The sequence below is a fragment of the Phaethon aethereus genome, assembly GCF_964289735.1.
Source record: "Phaethon aethereus genome assembly, chromosome: 5".
NCBI classification, from domain to species: domain Eukaryota; kingdom Metazoa; phylum Chordata; class Aves; order Phaethontiformes; family Phaethontidae; genus Phaethon; species Phaethon aethereus.
In genome coordinates this window covers 52,189,739-52,213,763 of record NC_138579.1, presented here as the reverse complement: position 1 = coordinate 52,213,763, position 24,025 = coordinate 52,189,739, and the positions used below count along the sequence as shown (strand labels likewise).

General features: G+C 46.8%; 1 protein-coding gene across 1 annotated transcript; it reads right to left on the bottom strand.

Moving 5' to 3' along the window:
• Positions 1-3,326: 3,326 nt before the first annotated feature.
• CD151 (CD151 molecule (Raph blood group)) lies at positions 3,327-16,397 on the bottom strand (the record flags this gene model as incomplete). The annotated part of the gene is made up of 7 exons (XM_081999872.1): positions 3,327-3,386; positions 4,207-4,293; positions 6,494-6,649; positions 7,537-7,641; positions 10,152-10,226; positions 14,965-15,156; positions 16,314-16,397. 7 exons carry the CDS (start codon positions 16,395-16,397, stop codon positions 3,327-3,329), a joined length of 759 nt encoding a protein of 252 aa, XP_081855998.1.
• Between the last annotated feature and the right edge of the window lie 7,628 nt (positions 16,398-24,025).

The following is a 24,025-nucleotide window of genomic DNA, read 5'->3' as shown; positions in this document are numbered from 1 at the left end:
AGCCACCCAGGTCTGTCCTCTCGGCATATGCGAACACATTTGTGGTTTTTTTTAGCGGATGTCCCTGCGCTGAGCACGCCAGGCCAAGCCCCCAGCCTCAGTCTTGCATGGCTGGTGCCTTGTTGCAGCATGAAAATCAGGCACGTTTGCCAGGGCAATCTTCCCTTCCAGGCGAGAGAACAACAGCGTGACCTGTACTGCGATTCCCTGGGGCTTGCTGACACCATGGCCCTCCTGCCCACAGAGCCAAGCAGCTTGAATTAGACTCACTTGAATTACAGGAGGCAAATTCACAGCACACTATGCTGAGCCCTGAGAGCTGCTGAATGGCCATGCCCATTAGCTGCAGGCGGGCGTTTCCATCTGGCCGGATACAGGCTTATTTCAGACTTGTTACGAGTAATTTTCAACATTGAATCCCAAAGGGTAATAAAAAAAGAGCACACATCTGCTCCCTCTTTTTGACAGGTCCGCGATGCAGGGTGGCTACAAGCTACTCCACAGCACGTAGAGCAAACACTTGTCACACACTGGGACATGGCACCCAGACACTCCCCATTATCCCACAGTGGTAGGAAGAGGTTGCAGCACCGCTGCAGTAGCTCACCTATGTCCTTACAGTCAAGATGGACAGATTTCTACTATCTTTAGGGTAAGTGGAAACAGGGTGTAGGAGGGCACAGCAGAGCCCTGGGCCAATTTTTACCCTCAGCTGGTCTTCTTAAAGACCTGACTCGTAATCACAGGCAGCAGCTGGGCCAGCAAGGTGAATGCAAGTTACTTGATGGCAAAGGCCCTGTTCTGTCTGCCTCGGTGCTCTGCACCTGATGAGAAAGTGTAGCCTGCGTGACAAGAGACCGAGCACCCCAGCGAGCGCAGTTAGGTGTACCACAGCCCCTGGAGCAGTGCTGGGTGCGCACGCCTCCGTGCACAGACCGCGGCTGATGTGCAACACCTGGTGTCCTGAGGTCCTGCGACTTCAGCTCTCAGGGTGCCACACAGAGGAGCAGTCTGCAGCACCCCGCGGCAGGAGATCACGACCAGACTGGCAGGATCAGTGATGTGAAGCAGATTCTTTCCCAGCTTCTTTCTCAGCCTGGCACCGCAGGCCAGCTGCTTCTGCTTGTTGAGGAGCCAGTTCCTCAAGGATCAGAGGGATCCATATAACCCATCTGGCCCACGGTACCCCTTCAGTTTTGCTACACAGAATAAGTACAGAATCTTAAGCTTTATTTTTCTATTGGCCAGCAACTTAAACTGGGTTAAAAAAAAAAAAAAAGCAATGAATATTATTACACAGAGAAAAAGTATAAAACAACTCAATGGACACAAGCCAACTTACTGTTCATATCTCATTCTTCCTGGCCTCTCCCAACCCTGTACAATGTATTTGAAGGGAATGGAGGTGAAGGCAGCTATGAAGATATGCTTAAGAAACTAGAAATATTGCTTCAAGCAACATGCTCAATATTTTCCTCTTAGTTAGTCAATACTTGTCAGGAACTTGATTATAAAACAAGAAATAATTTAGAGATTTCTCCTTTAGATCATTACACAATAATTTAGCTTTCCCTCTTTCCTACTGCTGTGGAATCAAGGATACACTTCAGTTCCTCCACCTCTCTTTCTGCATTAGTTAAGGATTATTTCACAGGGCTGATGTTTATGGGGGAGTTTCAGATTGACCTGCTCTGAAATTTTAACTTGTCACACTTTGGACTGGTGCTAAAGTCCAAGATTTCTGCTTGGTGAACTAAAAACCCCACGATGCTGCAAGACCGTTTAGGGGTCTTGGTGATTTTGCTCATGTTAACTGTCTGCTGCCAAGGGACAGGGCTCAGCCAGCACAACTAAAAGGCCAGGAGAGGGAAGAAATTTGTTATAAAAGGGCCTGTCTTCACCGCTTAGAAACATCAAAACCCCACAGCCCTTTCTGCTTCGTGGGTGTAACAGGCATTATCAGGAAAGTGAGAATAAGACAAGAGGCACACAAGATCCTATGAATTCAGGCTAAGACCCTGTTGGCATCGTGATGGCACCAAGTCCACGGCAGTGGCTGTCTATGTCCTGTATCTATCCAGGATCCCAATGCAGAGAGAATATTTAATTAAACCTATTCCTCTGCAGCAAACAGACAGTTAACCAATTTACCACCAGCACTACCAATCTACCAAGCACACTGGGGCAACTCACTGAAGTTGACTGTCCCGACCTACTCGGCAGTAACTAGTAAAGTGGGCTTCCAGAAATCATTAAAGCCAGAAAACCCTCTGGAGGCTGATAAAACATTTGTATATATTCACTTCCTGCCCCAGAGAGACAAGCCTGGAGGTTTTAATTAGAAAAACCAAGCTGAGGGCATCTCTGAACACATAAGAGATGTGGGAAGGTACTTCCACTAACCAAACGGACCGAAGAGCAGCAAGATATGCCAGGTCCAAAAACAGACCTATTATTCACCAAACCTCAGCAGGGGATAGGCAGGAGGAAACAAAGTTTTCTCACTCACACTGGAAGCCACTTAATAAAACAGACTAGACCCAAAAGAATTAGAAAGTAGTCCATCATCTTTGCTCCAGAATTCCTAGGAGGCAAAAGGCCTCTTGTGGCTTCTAATGGCACTGTATTGGGGAAGCTTCAAGGAAGAGGAGGAAGGATTGCAGAGAAATCCTAAGGCACCCACATCTTGGCAACATCCAAGAGTCATGATAAGATTTCAGTTGCACCAAGTTGTGCTCCGGATCAGCAGGGAGAGTAGCTCCTGCCCCAAGCAACCAGGCAGGCATCCTCTCAGGCAGAGGACAGCTGTGTTAGGACATCGGTGCACACTCGGGACGAGGAAGAGAAATCTTCCATATATGAGAGACTCAGCTCTGGCTCCAGCTCAGCACAGAAACATCATCTGTCCTCACAGTCAATGCCTGATGCTGCTGAGCCACTTCTCAGGGAGCAAACTGTGGTTCTTGTATAGCATCCTCATACCTTCATGTTGGCTCAGGAAAAGCCTCAAGAGAAATGGCCCTGGATAAATCTTGCTTTGTAGTTATATCAAGGGACTGTTTCGCTAAAGCTTCTAGCAGAAGATCCACAGCTCTTTTGTTTCTTGACAATGAGGAGGACCTGCTGAACTCCTGGCTGCCTTGTGCACAACAAGGAGGGTGGCTTTCCCCCAAAGGGGCAGGAAGGCGGTGCATGGTTTGAGAGGCATTTAATTACAGAGCCAAGTCCTCAGGTTACAGACACTTCTGTGGTGGTGGTGGATAGTGGTCAGGTTGGCAGGCGCTAAGGGAAGTGGCAGAAGGGGAGCGACAGAGTTCCCACAGCTATTAATATGGTTCTGGCTTTAAACTCTTGTACAAGCAGCAGGTGAAAATCATCCCAAAGATCTACACGGTGTAAAGAGAAGAGAGAAATGCATGAAAAAACAGATGGATGCAGTGGAGGCAGCAGCTTGCAAACTAACAGCCTGGACCTAGACTGGAGTGGCAGCTAGCTCCTTCCTGGGGATACGGCACTCCAGTTTGCAATAAGCAGCTGGAAAGAATATAATCTGGGCTAATCCTCCGAATTAATCACCAGCAGCTTCTCTGGGGTGTAATTTGTCTGCTTGTCAGGATAAAGGGCAAGATGAGGGACTCCCAGAGACATCTCCATCTGGAAGAAAAGAATATCCTGTGCCCTCCCCTCTAAAATGGGAGTGGAGGGTATCCACATCCTACCCCTTTATTCATCACCCTCTTCCAAATCATTTGCAGACCCACAGTGCCATTCCTCAATATGACACAACCGAGGGAGAAACTGCATGATTTAAAATAATCCTAATGAACCAGCGTAGGAAACTCCTCCAGCCCAGCTCCTCAGCTGCGTGGGCAACCACGGCACATCCCCACAAGAGGTCTCTCTCAGGCTGCCAAACTGCCTGCCATGGCCAGCACTGCCTTTCCCACAGCTCTGGAGCAGGGAAGTCTCTCCCCCTTGCCCACCTCGCTATTTATGACAGCACTCCTTCACCAGAAGCAAATTTTACAGACTGGCAGAAGGGGCTTTTGCTTTGGAGCTAGTGAATCCTCGCGTCCCCGAAGTACCTAGCAACTTCTCCTTGCCAGGCAGGGAAGAGCCTAAAACTTTTGATTTTTTTCATCCCTCAGCTCTCGGGTTCCTTTAAGTTCTGCCCAGCACCCCCAAAACTCCACTCAGCCCTTTTACCTGCACACAAGCAATGCTGATCCCCACTGCCCCGATAATTTTTAGATGCTCTTGAATGAAGTTTTCCAGCTTGGTAATGCAGCCGCTCTGCAGGGTGAAAGGAGGGACACAGAAAATCAGTTTCATTTTAACCTCTTGTTCACTTTAATCCAATGGTTGCGACCCTTGAAAGCAACGTTACAAAAAGCAGTATCTGTAAGCAACCTCTTCACCTGGCATCACGGGAAAAGCTACACAGAGAATGTAAACTGTATCATGTGTTGTATTGCTCTGGACCTACTGGCTCAGGAACTGTTGAACAAACCCAAGGTGGCTGCTAGCTGTACAGGAGAAATGCAGAAGAACCGGCCACATCACACAGATGGGAGTGCGTAATTTTTCTCTGAGATATGTGGAGTTTAAAGGTTCCTTCACTCACTGCCTACTACATGCCTGGAGAGGGTGTTTACCCCCGTCAGGCCAAAAGGTTAAGGAAATGCTGTTGAGTGGATCGAGTACCAAGACCTCAAACATGACAGAAGCCTTTTAAGAGTAAAATCCTCCCACTGCTATTTATGACAGCAATGATTTTCAGTGTGAACCTGGAAAGCCAGGCTCTGCCTGCCTCTGCCTTGCAACTGCATCCTTGGCTGGCAGCATGGCCTTCCCCTCCCTGTTGTTTCAGGCCCAAGTTTTTGTTGTCATAAGCCAAAAATAAATCAGTAAGAGCATTCTCTGGTGGGGTTTTTTTTCAGGAAGAGTTTCCTTTAAATAATTAAACTGTTTAATCTATTGAGGCAAGTTTTCCATGGTAACATCAGGGGGATTTATTGTGTAGGCTACAGCAGTGCCCCAAGGGTGCTGGGGGCCCTCCTGCCCCAGGAGTTTACACTGAACACAGACACCTACATGCATGCAGGCAGAGGGAAGGGGTGAGCACGCAGCCCTCCAGGGAGGGATAGCCAAGGCCTCACTTTTCCCATGCCAGCATTAGGCTTTAGGGTCAGCCCCAGCTGCCCTGGTATGAAGCAGTTACTCCTGTTCCCTGAGCTGACCCTTTTCTAGGTTTTTCTTCCCCAAAGCCACTAAAATCTTTTCTAAACTCTGACTGAGACCTCATATCACGATATGCAGCATCTGACTGTAGATCCAAACCTCCCCTTACAGCTTTTTCTCCTTTAGAACTAGCCCAATATATTTGGCAGCCTACAGGGCCTCTCTTAATAATGTAGCTGGGCAGCCGCCTCCAGCTTCACGCAGCACAGAGAGAGGATGGGAACTGCCAGCCCTGCCCCCCAAACAGGGGAAACCCAGCCAAGCAGCTGGACATTCAAGGGGCTTCAGTAGATCAGAAAGATCTATTAATTCCCCAAAGACAGATAGCTGGTTTCCTTTTAGCTGCTGGAGTTGCTTGGCTTAATGGCAGATATTATTCACACTCCTGAGTCCTGCTCAAAGCACAAACTGAGAAGAAATACCCGCTTTCAAGGGGCCACCTCTTCATCCACAGCCCTCCTTAACTGTCAGGGGGACAGGAACAAGGAAAAAGCTGTAGTTGCTGCTCCCCAGGCTCAGTGCAGGCAGCCAAGGTTCTGGTTCCACCAGTGAGAAAAAGGACTATGCTACCCCACAGAGAGTGTCACAGTGAGCAAGTTAAAGCCAGGTGACAGGACTGGAGAGTGCCAAAATAAATGCAAGAACTTTTGCCAGCCTTATGCAAACTGGGTGAATAAATGGCCTGAGAGCTACCTATTTACTTACTCAGCTAGTCTGGGATTCAAATTTGCTACATCTAGAAATGAGACAAGCTCCTCTATCTCAACTCCAGCCTTCTATTCAGCCCAAATTGCAGCCCACTGGAACTGGCCTAATTTGTCTGCTATAAGGCCCTCTTTCTTCCCTACATGCTGTTTCTTCATGCTGTAGGTCAAATGCCACTGTCTCAGTCCAGGACCAGAAGCATTTCCATTTGCACCTCACTGAGTAATTCCAAGGACAGGAAGCTTTTTCAAATGCAGGGCTCATATCCAAATCTCTTGCCAGAACCAATCACCTCTCCCACTTCCCCCTATCACTAGCATACTCTGTAGTAACAATTATGATTTATTCTTTTTCTCTAGATCTACGTATAAAATAATAGCCTAGATGGCTGAATGCTCAATTAGAGAAATGAATTCTGCCTTCTAAGGAATCCTACTGACTTTGAAGCCTACTGACAGTTTGCAGCATCCACACAACACCCTCACACCCTGCACACCTCCTTTACATACTTTGTGACAGGTGGCTCTGAAGCCATTTTGCTCTTTACCTCCTTGTAGATGTTGGAAGGATGGTCTCTTCGGCCACACAGGTCAGTTATTGTCTTACAGCAGCTGTCTGGGACTTTCCGTCCATTGGCCTCTGGAGATTTGATCCACAGGCTGTCAGCCCAGTCAGTGTAGTTGTTGCTCCCACAGCACTTGAACTACATGCACACAAGAGCAAAGGCTGAGCCTGCAAGCACTGCAACCTCCTTCTCCCTCCAGCCTCCCACACCAAGCCCTGAGCCTCACCCTCCTTTGCAGAGAGACTCCAGCTATCTCATGGGCTTCTTTTTTTTTTTTAGGCTACTTTAATTATTAGCGACTTTTCTCTTAAGAGTCCCCAAAAGGGCCATTAAATATCAGCTTCATCCATCTTCCAGTAGCTGTGAATTTTGGTTGCTGCTAGGATGAACTGTAACCAGAGCGAACCTGCAGCTGGCTCAGCTCTTAACCACCGGACTGGAGAGCATTACTGGCAGTAACAAGGTAAGTTTAATTACCAGTTACCATGATAAATGCACCTGCTATAGCAGGATGTGTATAGGGGGCCCCATGCTTTGAAAGTGCCTGGGCACAAGGGTCCTTTCTGTGGGAAAGCCTGTCAGAACTGCAGCAGCCCTAACCTGAACCACCCCTGATCCAGGCACAGCTAGCAACAGCGGCAGGAAGGCTCTTCTTTCATTACATCTTGCTCTCTAGGGTACTGAGGAGCTTAATGAAAAATGTCGGCAATTTCTCCAAAGCTTTGAAGTGGGAAATAGAACCAGCTGTCAGAGTGACTTGGCAGCTCGAGTTCACTCTGGAAATGTTGTTTCCCCAGTGCTATTGGGCATGCAATTCAGAGATCACACCATGCAATTCGGCTGGTTGCATGGCCCAGGCCCTGCACCCCACCCAACCTTGTCTTGAATCAGAAGCAGCAGAACATACACTCGACATACAGAAGAAACATTTGCATGTTGGATGTCAAGAGCCGACAGTGCCTTTTGTGTGTCTGATTTTAAGCCCTGCAATTGTATCAATTCTCCCTGTCTCCCGAGATACCTACCTCCTGCTGCAGTTTGTCTACTGCGCTGGTAACACTCTCTTCTCCCTCCTTCCGGTACTTCTGGGTCATGGTATTCTTCAAATTTTCCTTCAGCTCCATGCTCAGCTGAATGGAAGAGACAAGTGGGATAAAATCACCAGGCAAACTCAACCCTCAGAGCAACCCAGAGCCCTGCATACGTTTCACTGCCTTTGCTCCAAGAGAACAGCAGAGAACCTAGTGGAAGCTACAGTTTCCTTCAAGATAATCCTCCAAGGTTCAACTGGACAGGCTTATTTCCAATTGATTACAGATGATGTCTCCATTTTAATAACTGGTAGGAGGCATTTCAGGACCAAGTTTCAGCCTGCGCTACACATCAATATATGGATCCTCACTTTGAGTATGTAAGATTGCCAAGACATGACTGCATCAAAAGAGAATACAAAACTGTGCCTGCTTAAATACGAATATGCCCATAAGACCACGTGCAGTCTTCTCCCTCTGAAACATGTGATAAAATACTAAAAATCAAATCATTCTGTGCAGGAGTAGGAAGAAATCAGAGCCCTGGGCATGCTGGACTGAAGCCATGTAGTCTGAATAGCTCTTGTATCGGCATCAAAAAGGATGCCACAGGAGGGAATTAAGTGTGCAATTGCAAAAGTACTGCAAGGCTTTTCTTGCTAACAGTGACAGAGAGATGAAGTCTGATTTTTGCAAGTACAGAATTTCTGAAAGCATCATCATAAACCCCTGGCTTGTTCAGGTGATTGGATTCAAACATTTATTCCTGTGGAGGCTCTTTTAAACTAGATGAATTCTTCTCACCTATCCAGGTGACAGCCAAAAAGTGCCAAAGAGCTGCATCTTTTTTTTGGTTATCCTGGTTCATACAGCAACACTGCTTTAGTCCAACATCTGTGAAATTTTATGTTTCCTATACCAACAAACAACGTCAACATGCATTTTTAGATGGGGTCAATGAATGAAACAGGTGGGTAGCCTCTCTATAGACCTTTTATTCTACACAGCAAGTAGTAAATGAGAGGTCAAGCATCTGGTTATGCTGAACTGTGCAAAATACAGTCTGCAGTTTATTCTCCCTTTGAAACACTGTTTTTTCCAACCTCATGTGTCAAAGGCGGATAACACCTACCTCACAGAGACGATATGAGGCTTCATTCATTAATATTTGCAAAATGCTTTGAGATCCTGGGCTGGAAAGCTCTACAGAAGTGCAAAGGACTTAATGTAATAAAAAGAAAGGAAAAGGTTCAGCAGCTGGAAGGCAGAGGCAAATAAAGAGGAGAGTCCATTAGCAGAATTATTATTTGGGAGAAAAGCAGTTACCTGCAGGCTCACGGGGAAGTACTGCAGCATGGAATAGAGATAACAAAGGAAACAGTTTAGACACACACACGCAAGCCTTAGACACCAAAGCAAGGGCTGAAATAAAAACGGTGGCAAACAGAGCAAGCAGCCTGCCTCCAGGAAAGAAGGGGGGATTTGTCAGCCAGAGGGCAAGGGGAAGTGCAGCTATTGATCAGAGATGCCCTCAAGTAATATGAAGCACTCAAGGGTACAGCTCTGAATATGTTGTCTCTTATATCAACCTAAGGATCAGCTCCTCTTCATCCGTTATCATATATAAACCTCGTGCCTTTGCACAGATGGATGGACAGGCCTCGGCTTCTTGCCACGCCTGCCAGGATTGATCTTTCCTTCTTAAATATGCACACTCATGCTACTGATCCTTCCTGGTAGGAGCCAGCACAGTTCTTTGGCTCCTCACAAACTGCCAGTGCCCATCCTAGTGAGGCAAAGCATGGAACACCCAAAAGAAAAAGGAATGGCAAGGAATCCTGGTAGTGAAGCCAACAAGATGGGATGTCCAGCTGCTTTTCAGACAGCCACTTGACAACAATCCTAATTTGCCATTTCCAATCAATTTCCAGATATGAAAGCAACTTCCCAGGCTGTTTGTGCCTTGGTGGCTAAACTCCCTTTGAAAACAAAGTGATGACTTAAGCCTCTGCAACTGCAGAAAGTGCCAAGCTTAGAACGGCAGCTGTTGGGAGCCTGTGCTCCAGCCTGTTCTCCAGCCCCTCAGCTGGGCTGGTTAAGTAAAGTTCTCGAAAACTTCTTGACCTGAAAGGACCTCTCGTCTAGACCATTCGTTATCTTTGCCAGTTTAAAAATATGGCAGCTAGCTTGCCGGATGCAGCAGGAATTGTTTCTATGTCCTGAATATACTAAGTGGCACTAACATGATTTCAGTTGCTTGCACTGTGCCTTGAAGGGCATTAGGAGAGCTCCTAGATCTACACAGCCTCACAAAACTGTCTTCTACAAGGCTCTGCAGAAAAACAGTGCACAAAGGTGAACCACAGGAAGGAGCCGAGCAGTAAGACTGAGCAGCCTCCCTAGAGCAACCACCACAACTTTGTCAAGAACAGTAAATAATCCAAGGTCTTCTGTATGGGGAGGGGACTGAGTACAGACATGTGGAAAGGTGAACCACAAGCAGACCCTAGGCCCCAAACCTCCAAGCCCAATTCTGGCTGGAGAAATGGGATGATAACCAGCTGTTTTCTCTCCCTGGTTTGAGTCTCCAAGGACTAATGTGTACTCACCTGCTGGTAGTAGATATAGGCCAGGATTCCAGCAATGATCTCCAGGAGAAAGATGCACAGCAACAATATGAAGTACTGTAAAATAATGGAAATAGCAGGACATTAGAACAGAATGTAAGGAGATGCCAGGAGCCAGCTTTTCATTAGTTGGTAAAATGCATGACCGTCTTCATCAATGCTTTTCTGTGGCAGTGTCCAAAGGCAGGGGCTTGGATTAAGACCTCAATAGGGTAGGAAAAGAACAATCCCACAGGTTAAAAAACAAACAAACAAACAAACCACAGGATAACTGAAGACAAGCAGCAGCAAATGTGAGTTTCCCTTGAGCCAAAGGTACGTAGAGAATGGAAAGTTCAGGCAACTGAGATAAGATCACTGGACAAAAGAAGGTGGTTGCTAGATAACCTCATGACTACACTCAGTATCACAGAAAACATTTGATTCTGGCATCAATATAAAAAAAATTTGAAACTTTTGCTTGTTTTGATATTGTTTAGGGCATTTCACCAAGTTACTAAGGAGCAATGTATGTTACAATGATGATTCAATAAAGCAACAGAGGGCCTATTTCACCAAGGATATGGTATATATACTTAGCAGACCTGCTTAGTATAAGCATAAACCATAGATTTATGTTCCCAGTGACTTCTGTGGGGCTCAGCCACAGGCTGAAAGGCCCTATTGAAGTGGATGGACTTTAGCACCAATTGACACTCAGGACTGTGACTGTATGTTCTGCTGAACTAGGATTTAGAGGGAAAAGCTCAGTATCTCAAAACCAAAGTGAGAAGAGCTCTTAGAAGACTAACAGGAGAACATGATTATTTCTTAAAAGGACTTAATAGCAGTGAAATGGAAAGGGATCTGCCCTGCTTACCACAACGACAATCAAATACAGTACAGACAACTGTTTGGAAGCACCATTCCTATACACAAACAGGAAGGGAAGCCAAATCTATGAGAAGGAACATGTATACTACATCAAAAGGACTAGGAAGGCCTGAAGACAGAGGGTAATGTGGCCACTTCCTCCTTAGGGTCAAAGAGAGCTTTTCAGGGAGAACCCTTGTCTTGACACACAACCCCTGACTTGCTAGTCAGCAACGAACAGTTTCTTTACAGATCCAGGCTGTTCTATGACTGCTACTTTCTGTAGATAAAGCTGCAGAGACACCAGTTCCAGCCATAACAAGGACCTCACGCTAAGTCCTTGCAAGAGTTGGCCTCCCCAGGACAGAACAAAGAAAATATCTCCCATTTTCTGTTTTACCCTGACCTTAAGAAACAGCTGTTCCCAAGGGACGAAGCAAACAGCTCCCTACAAATCTAACTGGACATCAAGCCATCTCTCCTTGGCCCAAAGAAGGACAATGAAGACCTGGACACAGCAAGCTGACCTACACAGCATGGATGCCTTTCGTTGCATGACGATTACGCTCCCGCTGTGCACTCTTCTTTGCTAGTTATTTCCAAGTCCCTTTGCAGGAGTAAACCAACACAAACACAAACACTCGGGCTTCCTCTTTTGCCTCTGCTGGGATTCAGCAGCTGCAAATGACAGGCAGCTGGGTTTTATCTGCAGACCAGGCTTTAATCTGAACATACAATCTCAGGCTTTCACTCTCCAGCCCCACACTCTCCCCCGGTGGCTGAACACTGACCATCTCTGCAGACGCCTGTACAGGGTACCCATTCGTACCAGGGGAATGAGTCACACAGTGGAGTGTGGGATAGCTAAAGGCTGGTCCCAACACTCGCAGGAGGTTGAAAGGGGGCAAGAAAAGATCGGCATGCATTGACACAAAGGCTTTCTTTTGTTGGGACCTAGTTACGCCCTAACTGCTCTGACATCATCTCTCTGACAAGGAGGGGGCAGGATGCTGAGAAGAACCGATGAACTGGAAAGTTTCTTTTATTTATTTTTCCCTGCTCTGTGTTGTCATGTCAGAGGCATTCACGTATAGCTGAGTTGTGTCACCACAGCTCGGCTTGTTTTGATGGCTTATGGTGGATAGAAACAAACATGTATCCAGCAGACCTTAAAAAATTTGAGTCACATGGCCCTTGTAAAACCTTGTAAAAGAGGTTAGTGCATCTGCCACCCAGGCATCCAGCCTGTCTCTGCTGATACACTGCATCCTTATCCTTATCTCAGTCTCATCATTTCCTCAGGGCCACTTCCAAGTATCATGCTGACATAGAGGACCTTGCACTCTGGATACACACAGAGCACAGGGCTGCTCTCCTTGCTCTTAATCAGGAATTCCAGGGCTTTCTTACAGAGGTCTGCTCTGGGAGGAAGAGGCCAGCTCTGGCATGGAGCTGCAGCGACATGCACTACTCACTTCCCAAGAGGCTGTGGAACAAGTCAGAAATGTGGGATCACCCAAAAGCCTGTAGCAGACACATGCCTGGACCTGGGTGGGCTCTGGGCAAAATTTACTTATTCTAGCTCCAAGCCAGAGTCAGGTCTGCCTGGTGTCACCTCAAGATCTACACAGTCCAGATTTCTTCCATCCAGCTTCAAGTGTTAAAGTAAAGCACCAAGCTTTAGTGTGTTTTCTCTGAATAACCCAAAGAACAGTTCAAGCCACCTACAATCCAAATTGCTCTCTGGAGAGACCCTTCCACGACCTGAAGGAGAGATATATAGCAACTATACTCCTAAATCAGGAATCTCACTTCAGTGAGAGGGCTCCAGGCTGAAATGCAGCAGGAACAGAAATCATAACCAATGTGTGTTCCCTTCTCCCTATCCAAGGTAGCTAACTATAAGTGGCAGTGTGAGGGGCCAAGCCTGAGGAAAGCCACCTTCTTTCTTTACATGCGATGCCTTCTATTGGATGGGTCCTTTCCCGAGACTCCTGCTTGCATACTTTTATGTATGAAAGTGTGCATCTTGACTGAAGTATAATATAGCAGCGGTTTGTATACTTGCAAAGAGCTGGACTGCAGCATCATGGCCAGCCAGGTTGCAGATCTACTGCCATGCTTTCTCAATGGAGCCAGAGAAACTCCACATCTGCTGCCCAAGCCTCAGCACATCACCTGGCTAAGGAGGCACATGAGGAAGGCAAATAAGCCATGACATAAAAAAAGCACAGCTGTAAGTGATGAGCAATTAAATACTAGGAAAAGCCTTGAAGTGGTCCCATAAAACTCCTCGATAGGTAGAAAGGCAGCAAAAAATTTCACAGCTTCCCGAGTCTTCAATAGAAAAAACAAACTAAAAAATAGATAAGCATTTTACAAACAGCACCCAAAGCTACCAATAATTCACTTTCAAAAGCTGCAAGGAGGCACTGGGGAGAGCGGAGAGTGCTACTTACAGTACTCCCTCCCATATTTATGTGGGCCTCTGGTAGAGACAGAAATTGGGACAAGCTGGCACAGACCCCAGGGGAACTGACTGTGAAGCTCTCAGGATTACTGTCTGAGCTCAGAGCTGGCAAAGGCCTCCAGCCAGGCTCACCCAGCCCTGGCAAGCACAGCCCTATTTCTTGTGCAGATTACTCACCGGCAACCAAAGCACAGCACAAGCAAGAAGAGACAATAGGCCTGTCGCAACCAGCCACTCTGAAAGGATGCGTGGTGTAAGGACACAGAGTGACCTTTTGTTCCAGAGACAATTATGAGTTTTCTGTGGCAGAATAACAAAGAAAACACCACCAGATTTTCATCTGTAGCTTCTGGCTGAGGCAAAAAGACAAAGGGAGATCTCTTTGGTATGGAGAGTAAGTGAAACAAGGCCAAAATGGACTGCTACAGACCAGGAGCCTAATGAAAAAGCACTAGCAATGCATTCACTGTGTCCTCCTCTGTGTTTTATTCTCCCTTCCTGGCCCTACTCTGCCTCTCACAGGGATTACCTGGCCTTCAAAGTAGTGGTACAGGCATCAAGCTTGCTCACAACTCCTATTTCTGCTCCACTATCTGAACAAAAAAGGGGAAATGGGACAGTCAGGTGAACGAGGATTTGCAAAGGAAATCCTTTGGTTTACCATCTCTGGTGGTAAGTTGCTGAAGTATCCTTTTCTGTAACTGTGAAAGCGAAGAGCCACTGACTGTTATTTCAGTCACTGCACTCATCACTGTAGCCCAGATACTAAACAGGACTGCTGCACTCCAGACTGAAAGGGATATTTGAGAGGGAGGAAGCAGAATAGAAACCCTAGGGCTGGTCAAAAACATCAGTGTGGTGGGTGAGCAGGAAGCTCAGGAAGTAACACAAGGAAAGGCATAAAAGCAGCAGCAGATTATCAAAACAGTGTGGGGTTTTTTGTGGAAGCAAAACCAAAGTAATTTTTTTGCAAATAAAGAAAATATTAATTGGAAATGTTCTGATTTTTGACAACCAAGTGGAAAAGCATGGTAATTTGGCTTGAATCTACTATCATTAAAAGCCAGTTTTGTTACAGGTCTCTCCTATTTCCCTCTCTCTTCCAATTTCCCGGAAGAGAATATGGGATGGGCAGGGAAGAAGGAAAAGACACAAGCCATGAGATTTTGATTTGAATAGTTTCAAATAGACATTCTTACACGAGGTATAGGTATTACAACTATACTTTGTACTTGTGAATCATGCAGTGGTAAGCACATTCTTTGGATGGATGAAAGGAAATGCTCTGCAGTAGAACATGCCCCCTACAAGAAGGGCAGCACTACTGTTAGCAGCTGGAGGCCTTAGTGGTATTTGCTCCACTACAAAAAAATAAAGTTGGTGCAGAGCACAACCAAGATATTTCCCTCCCTCCCAGTATGGTTCAAGAGAAAATGGGGTGAATCCTCCCCCAAACAACCAAGCCAAACTTACCACTCTTAGCAAATTCCGACGCTCTTTGAAGGTGGCACAGCAACCAAGGATGCCAGTAACCATAACAACCACCCCAGCCACCACCAGAATATAAGCAGTTGCTGAATATGTACTGGAGGAGAGGAGGCTGATGTAGTCACTCTTCTCAGCTAGGGTCCAAGTGCCCACTGCCATCACGGCCCCGCCAGCCAGCTGGGTAGAGAAAGAAGCAAGCAAATGAAGGGCATCTGATGTGTGAACTTCCTCACCTCCTGGAGCAACTGGACTGGGATACCAGGAGGTGCCTCAGCTCTGTAAGCTGAGCCAAAGATGATCTACATTAAAGGAAGGACTCCCAGAGGTCCCACTGGGACCACGAGTAAGCCTGGGAGGAGCTGGGCTTCAAGTCAGCCAGTTTAGCTTCCCAGGCAGCTTGAAATGCAAGCTATCTGGAGCATCTACCTGTGCACAACAATCCACACTTGGACCAGAGCCTTCCCAAACGTAGTCATACTGTTATCAGGGCAAATATGAAAAAATGCCAAATCTATTGGGCTGTTGCCTAGCAGCAGACGGGAAGAAAACAGCTTTACAGCAGCAAACTTTCCACTGTTTGTCAGCGAACAATACTACCAATAAATGACTACCATGTCTCCTTCCTAGACTATACATCTGGGGAGAAAGCAGTCAAGGAGCTAAATAGTCTGGCTGGTTAAACTCTAAGCCTTGCAGCAAATGAACATGGAGAAGGCAACCAGACGCCCTAGCATTCCCTTCTCTCTTTGCAAGCCTTGTGTTTCTGGAGGCTTTTATGCAGCTTCTAGTAAGCTCAAATAATTTTCCTTAAAGGTCTGACTTGAACACTCCAATGCTCTGTGCCAGGCAGCAGAGGAAAAAACAATCCTTCAGCATCAGTAACTTTCTGGTAGAAAGCATGACTCTAGGAAGCTCTAGTGTGGACACAGATGCAAGAAGGTTTTCATTATCCTTGCTCTAGCTGTTCCAGTCCACTGCCAGGACTCCCTCTGCCATTTTGAGAGGAGTAATAGAGTAGAGATAGCGGAGTCCTCAGGCTCCCTGAAAAAGCAAGCCAGGTGAGAAAACAAAACATGTTTTCAGGCTCCCTCTTATTTTCTATACTTGGTAACATCACCTAGAAACAGCCTGAGACTACAGTGTCAAACCATAACTTCTGCTGCCTGGGCTGGCAAGCCCAAGGGATGGGATTTCACCCCACAGGACAAAATCTGTGTGCTACTAATGTCAGTGCTTTTTGCCAAAGACTTCATCAAGCCCAAGATTTCTGCATCCCTGACACCAAAACTGCAGTGCCATGTCAGTGCCTCTGAAATAATCTGAAGTTTTTTTACCCAGAAAAAGAAGTTGAAGATGAAGAGCAGGTACTTGAGACAGATGGTCCCACATGTTTCCTTCTTTTCCGTATACTCACGCATCTTTCTGGCTCAGCAAGCTCCTGAAAAAAAAAAGTCAGAAAAGCTTGAGTCAGTCAGTCATCACACCCCTTCTCCCAAAAGGCCAGCATTACTACTCTCCTCCTGCAAGAACTCACACTTTTGACCTTTTGCTGAAGTAAGTGAGTGAGGAAGCCATTCAACTGACTTCAGGAGTGCTAGACAGTGCTTGCTTAGATAAAGAGCTCTTGTATCCATTTGGGTGACCTACACAGCATGAGACCTCACATGGTGTGAAATGGAGGCAGATGGTACCAGCATGTGGCCTTCCTGTACTGCCTTCATCCTCCTTCTCTCTCCTCATCCTGCTGTCACTTCTGGAGACTCATTTTTCTTTAGAACAATACTTGCAGTGAAGGGATCAGACCTACCATTGCACAAGCAGTCAAGCCAAAACAATGAATTGTGATCAATGTTATGGTGAAGAAACTTCAGTATAGTTCATGCTCACTTCTTCCTATCTGAACTGAAATAAATGAAATCCCAGACCTGTGATTCAGAAAACCTCAGTATCTGGCTCCTGACTGCAGCCTGTAACTGCTGCTTCTGAAGACAGTGACAGAAACCTCTGTCTTTGACCTTTTCGGAATAATCTGTCTCCAAAGAATACTCTTTCCCTGGCATTAGTTACAATTGCCTTAAATAGATCCCTCGGTAAGTTTGGGGTATTTTTAATCTTTACAACTGCAACCGGGAACATACTTGCTATGCGCTCAAATGCCCTACCCTTTTTGAACCCCAGCAATGTTGGAGTAATTAATTCTCTTCTTCACTCTGCTTATTTCTCATGGCCCTTCTCACCGGCCAGCTGTCTCCTAGGGCAGCTGTCTCAGCTACTAAGAAGAAGAAACATAACCGTTGGCTTCAGATGATCTGACAGCATAAAACGCCACTGCAGATACGTAATGAATGGGAGTTCATCGCAGGTCAGTCCCAGTGCAGTTACAGATCTGCTACACTCTTGAGCAGGTTTCTCAGAAGTAAGTCTGCAGCAAGTGTAGCTCCATGTCACTTCACTGCCTCCTGTTGATGCCAGAAGGCCTGAACCTCTCGAAAAAAAATTCTCACCAATGCCTGACCAAGCAGATGGGATAAAAGCACTGCCCAGAACATCACTGTCAGCATCACCTGTGTGATGCAGTTTGCAGAAGTGCAACCAAATCCACACCACCTCTCCTGCTCTCAATTAAAAACTCATCCTTTTCATCCCCTACCAGCCAGCGGGGAACGATACAAACATCTTGCACCCATATCAGAGAAAATCTTTTCTTAAAACAGCAGTTTCCATGGAAGCAGGCAGGCAACAGCCTCTCCCTTTTTCTAGAGGCATGTATCTCATGCTCGCTTAGATTACAAAACTTCTTCCCACAAGAGATGTGAGCTTCCTCTGGCGACCCACTGCAGCTGCAACCCAGCCATGCAGTACAGCCACTCATCTACATTGGCAAGCTCACTGCAAAACACCTGACAGCAAACAATGGATATGCAGAGCCAGGCTACACACCAAGTGGCTATCAGGTTGAGTCAGTCAGTCAGTATTATCTTTGCTGCTACATTGCCAAGATCCGGCTTCAGAGTCAGATGAACCAAGGCTGGGAACAGCAGCTGCCCATTCTGCAGCATATCTGTATTTTATTTGCAGGGAACTGTTTCCTTTTGCTTCACGCCAGCTCACTTGAAAACCCCAGCCAGGCCTGTGCTTTAGGAACTAACAAATGAAACTAACAGGGAAGGCAAGGGTGAGAACATGCCAGCAGTCCCACCCATGCCTGTCCTGCTCTCACCCTTTCACAAGGAAATATTTTTCTCTAGAACAACATCTGGCAACAACAGTTGGCAGCAGAAAGCTGTTTCACTGGCAAAGGCAGCAGCTCTGAGATGGTGGCATATATAAAGGAAAATAACTCTTCAGAGTTATCTTATCTTCAGAAGAGATCAGAACCAGCAATGCTCAGATTAATTACCACGTTGCAGCACAAAAAGGCCCAGGGCAGCGGGGAAGGATGGATGCTGGTGGCACCTTATGTGCTGAATAGACTTGTAAATTCCCAATGAGAAGACAAGCCGTGAATGCAACGTTTGTGGAAGGTGACAGATTTACAGCTCCCAGAGGCTTCATTTAGCCACAGAACAGGAACAGCAGCAGCAAGGCAGGCTCCCACAGCCACACACACCTGCACAACCCAAAACAGGTACCTCAGCCCAGATCCAGGACATGCCCTGCAGTAACAGACTCTGCGCTTGGCTTTTTGCCTACCCCTGCTAACATAAGGGTCGTACGTAGAGGAAAGCGCACCCCGCAGGTTTGCCAACAACGACCCTGGTTCATATCACTGATAGCCAGACGATGGTAAACAAGGCTTACTGTCCTTGGGCCGGCTCCTTGGCCCAGTTCCCCTCTTGCTCCAGAGAATTTCAGGAACCTTTCCCCCTTCCCCTCAAAGTACATCCCCTGCAAAAAAAAAGCCACTACAGGTATTTCCACGTATCACCATATAGCAGGTGCGGGGCCCTAGCAAGGGATGCTAACTTGTCCCTCCTTCTGATCTGAGAGCTCCTAAACCCAGACCGAGCTGCATCTTGTTCTGGGTGAGGACTGGGCAGACGCACAGCTGAGACTGTACTTGCACTCAGATGACAGACAGTCTGAAATTCCCCTCAAGACTGCAGGTCCTGCTCCACTGAGCACTGCGTACAGGCCTTTCAGGCAGCTGGGCTTCGCTGCTGGGAGGAGAGGATCTGGCTGTTTCCAGAAAGCTGGCAGGGAACAGCTGCAGGTTTACAAAGCACGGTGATTCACGCAGGGATGGCAGGCCATGAATCAGAGAGCAATTGGGGCTGTCTCCTGTTTGATCTATCCTTCATAGCCAAGAGCAGAGCTGATGGCACTGGCACGCTTAATGACTCATCCAGAGAGCTATTTAGGGAAAGGCAGCTCTCTCCAGACCCTCTTTTTGGAAGTCATGTGTTTGTGCTCCTTGGCTCACACAGGGTGGCCTGCCACCTCCAGTTGCCTGCAAAGACAGGGTCAGGCTTTAGGGAGCTATGATGGTCTTCAGGGAAAGCACGTGAGGGCAGAGATGCCTGTGGAGCCCAGGCAGTGGAGAGGTGAGCCACAATCTGCTTTTCAGGCTAAGGGTGACTTCAGGCTCTGAGCCTCATGGTCCCAAAAAGCACAGAGGTATTGATCTGTGCCATAGCACTGGGATGAACATGGGGGTCCTCATCCTGAATTCACTTATGTGACCAGGGTCTTTCGGCTTCAAGTCATCTTTATAATAGATCCTCAGAAGTGACACAAATCACTCTTGAAACCAGACAAGAACAAGCAACATTAATTAGCATACTCAGTTACATTCTATCTTAAAATACTGAGGCAAAGGTCTATTCTGAATCACATTAATAATTACAAACAAGCTTTCTAGTGGACAGAAAATGGCAAGCTATGCCATAGGGGTGCATTTACAAATGCATAAAACCATATTAATTAGACATGAGCTTCATAATGGGAAGCGCTTTGCTAGCTGAAAAAGTGGTTAGAAGACCAAAAGCACTTCCATAATGAACTTCACTTGGTCCAGTCCAATAGACAGTAGCTTCATCAGCAAGTTAAGTTTAAGCAAGCAATCATGGGATATAGGTTGTGAAGTTTAGTATACAATGAAGAGATGTATTTTTATGTAATTCACCAGAAATCAACAGCAGGTTCCCACTGTGCCTACACACACTGAAATGTAAGTGATAAGGAGAAATAAAGCTCTAATTAAAACAAAATACACAAAGATGGGAGGAAAAAGCAAGGACAAAGTCAGTGCGACTGAACCTGTACATGAAAGGCGGGGAGGAGGGGGAGGAGCAACAGCTTGAAGATTAATTCAAGAAACTGCATAGTTGAACAGCTTGAATCCCATTCTCTGCTCTGACACAGACCTTCTGCATGGCCTTCGGCAAGTCCCGTAGTCTGTCCCTGGCCTCTGCTCTTCCTCCCCAGTGCAGGACCCTCATCTTTCTTTAAACCCAGTGATGTTGTAAGGATATGCATGGAGAACCCCTGCTGACAGAGGAATGCCAGCTGTGAGGCATGACAGGCTCCAGGTCTGGCATATTGGCAAAAGCCCTACAGCAACACAATTTTACTGCCTCAAAAATGCTTTTGCCAGTATAGGCTACTTTGGCCAGTGAACTGGAACAACCTCTTTTGGGGTTAGTAAAATCCATATTTGTAATGACAAGACTGTCTGGTAAAGCAATTTTGGCAACCATTTACAAAGCATGCTGGCTCAAATACATCAAAGACTGCAAGATACTATTAATGAAGTACAAGAGAATGGAGTAATAGTGAAGCATCTACATGCAGAGCAAGAAGGAAAGGATGACCCACCTACACAAACATCTCAAAAAAAGAAGAAAGGAAAAAAAAAAAAAAGAGAGTGAGCTCATCCTGCCCTCCCTGACTGCAAGCCACAACCTCCCAGCTGGGTAAGAACACACAGTCCATGACTGCCAGGAAAGGTAGGGGTCACTTCAAAAGTGAAACCATTCCATGTCCTGATTTTCTTGGGCTCTCATCCTACTGAGACTGAACCCTTAGGACAAACCAGAGAGCAGGAATGCACCAGCAGTTGAGCAGTTTGGCTCTAGTTCCAGAGGCTGAGCACCTAGGAACACAAACACTGCACAAACAGCTGTTTTGTTGAGCTGAGCCACCTAAAATCTCAATGGCAGGACTTGCTCTGGTTATCCCACATTGCACCACTGTATTTTTATTTGCAGGCCCAAGGGCACATACAGGCACGCACCCACATACCAGCTCAGAAAGTACGTGGCATGCGCGCACACACATACTCCTGCTGGCTAGACATTCATTTAGTCATCACAGACGTTGCTTGGTACATTTGCCTCGACTTGCACAGTAACAGTACTTAATTAAACAGCAAAGAATGCCAGGCCTGCAGGCTTCTTCTGCACAACCTGCCCTAAAGCAGTGTCTGACGGATGGGGAAGAAACAATGCCAAAGCAAACGAAATAGCTCCCAGGCCATTAAAAGCATCATTATTTCTAAGTATTGATTTTTGAATGACAGCAAGAAAATTGGTATCCAACCCATCAGTGACGTCTATTTCATAACTTGTATGCCAGAAGTTAGATAACTTCCAACATCTTTGCCAACACACACAAGAAAGACTTGCTGCAGGAAATCCCGCTGCATCTATGCTGCAGTGAAAGTGCAGCTCCCAAAAGGCTACAAGTCCAACATCGTCAGCCCCCTGCCAATACAGCCACCTCACACACCCAGCAGGCACACTGCTGGCCTGGAAGGCAAGGTTCAGCTACGCTGGAGTCTATCTGAGCTGCGCCAGATAACCCTGGCCCTGAGGCAGCTCTTGGCAAACAAAGCCGACGTCCTCCCCTTGGTGTGTTCAATGCAGGTGTGGGCCATTATGTTCAGCAAACTGACTGAAAACCACATTCTCCAGCAAGGCTAAACTCCAGCCTTTGAAAGCATGACATGTCTAAGTTCCCTCTCTGTAAGATGAAAATATTACCACTACCGCTTTACCTACCTGAACATCCTCATAAAAGGCCTCCAGCTGCTTATCAACTTGCCAGCACATCTCACACAGCCCAGAAAGCAGGCAGAAGTCATTAAGTAAAGCCTTCCCAGGCGAGAAACTCTAAAGCTTGCAGGTGAAGAGCTCCAATTTATAGAACTATCAGGTGCCGTTACCCACCCCAAACTGATAGCCAACACGGGTTATCAGTCTTGACACTGACCTTTCACCACCAAAGCAGCTCACCGCACCAGTGCAAATTTCAGTCCTCTCCGAATGCTTTCTTCCACACCCTCTCTTCTTGCTGGCTCTGGTCCTCTGCTGGATTCAGGAAAGCAGAAAGCTGAAAAAGAAGAGAAGAGAGATGCAGAAAACCATCAACTATGTCAAAGATTATTCTAGGAATCAATATTTGATAATATGTTTTACCATCAAGTCCTCCTTTTAATCAGAATACACCTTATGAATGCATTTGATTAAACTGGAAATTAGTGCATCATTGCTCCTAGACCTTCGATGGGCACTGCCTGGGAAGACGAAAGAAGTGGGGAGACAGTACCAGAATTCATTGCATACGTCCATCCTCTGCTCCCAGGTCTTACGAGCCCCAGGATATAGAGCACAAACCAGAGTGGGGCCCCTGCAGAGGAAAAGTGCGTCAAGAAGTCACCATTTTCTTCAGCTTCTATCCCTGCTGAAGCATAATCAAGACACAGGTCCTAAGCACCAAGGCAGGCTCTGCTGTAAAACAGCTCCCCTGAATTCATCTGCCACTGCCAGCAAGGCTTCAAACCCCCCATCATAAATGCACAGTACATGCCTCAGATAAGCAAGAAGCTACAGGAAGGTGCCTTTAACTTGACAGGAGTTATTTCTCTACAGTCTTACTACATTTATCATAGAATGGTTTGGGTTGAAAGCGACCTTTAAAGGACATCTAGTCCAACCCCCCTGCAACAAGCTTCAACCAGATCAGGTTGCTCAGAACCCCATCCAACCTGACCTTGAATGTTTCCAGGGATGGGGCATCTACCACCTCTCTGGGCAGCCTCCTCCAGTATTTCACCACCCTCATTATAAAAAATTTCCTCCTTATATCTAGTCTGAATCCACCCTCTTTTAGTTTAAAACCATTACCCCTTGTCCCATTGCTACAGGCCCTGCTAAAAAGTCTGTCCCCATCTTTCTTATAAGCGGCTTTCAAGTACTAAAACAAGGCTGCAAAAAGGTCTCCCCAGAGCCTTCTCTTCTCCAGGCTGAACAACCCCAACTCTCTCAGCCTGTCCTCATAGGAGAGGTGTTCCATCCCTCTGATCATTTTTGTGGCCCTCCTCTGGACCCACTCCAACAGGTCCATGTCTTTCCTGTGATGAAGGCTCCAGAGCCGGAGGCAGTACTCCAGGTGGGGTCTCACCATAGCACAGCAGAGGGGCAGAATCACCTCCCTCAACCTGCTGGCCGTGCTTCTTTTGATGCAGACCAGGACATGGTTGGCCTTCTGGGCTGCAAGCGCACATTGCCAGCTCATGTCCAGCTTTTCATCCACCAGTACTCCCAAGACCTTCTCAGCAAGTCTGCTCTCAATCCCTTCAGCTGGCAGCCTGTACTGATACCAGGGGTTGCCCCAACCCAGGCACTTGTCCCTGTTGAACCCCATGAGGTTCACATGGGCCCACTTCTTGAGCCTGTCCAGGTCCCTCTGGATGGTATCCTGTCCCTCAGGTGTGTCAACTGCACCACTCAGCTTGGTGTCATCTGCAAACTTGCTGAGGCTGCACTCGATCCCACTGTCTGTGTCACTGATGAAGTTATTGAAGAGTACTGGTCCCAGTATGGACCCCTGAGGGACACCACTTGTCACCGATCTCCATCTGGACATTGAGCCATGGACCACTGCCCTCTGGATGCGACCATCCAACCAATTCTTCATCCACCTAACAGTCCACCCATCAAATCCATATCTCTCCAATTTATAGGGAAGGATGTTGTGGGGGACTGTGTCAGAGGCGTTAACAGAAGTCCAGACAGATGACATCTGTAGCTCTTCCTTTGTCCAC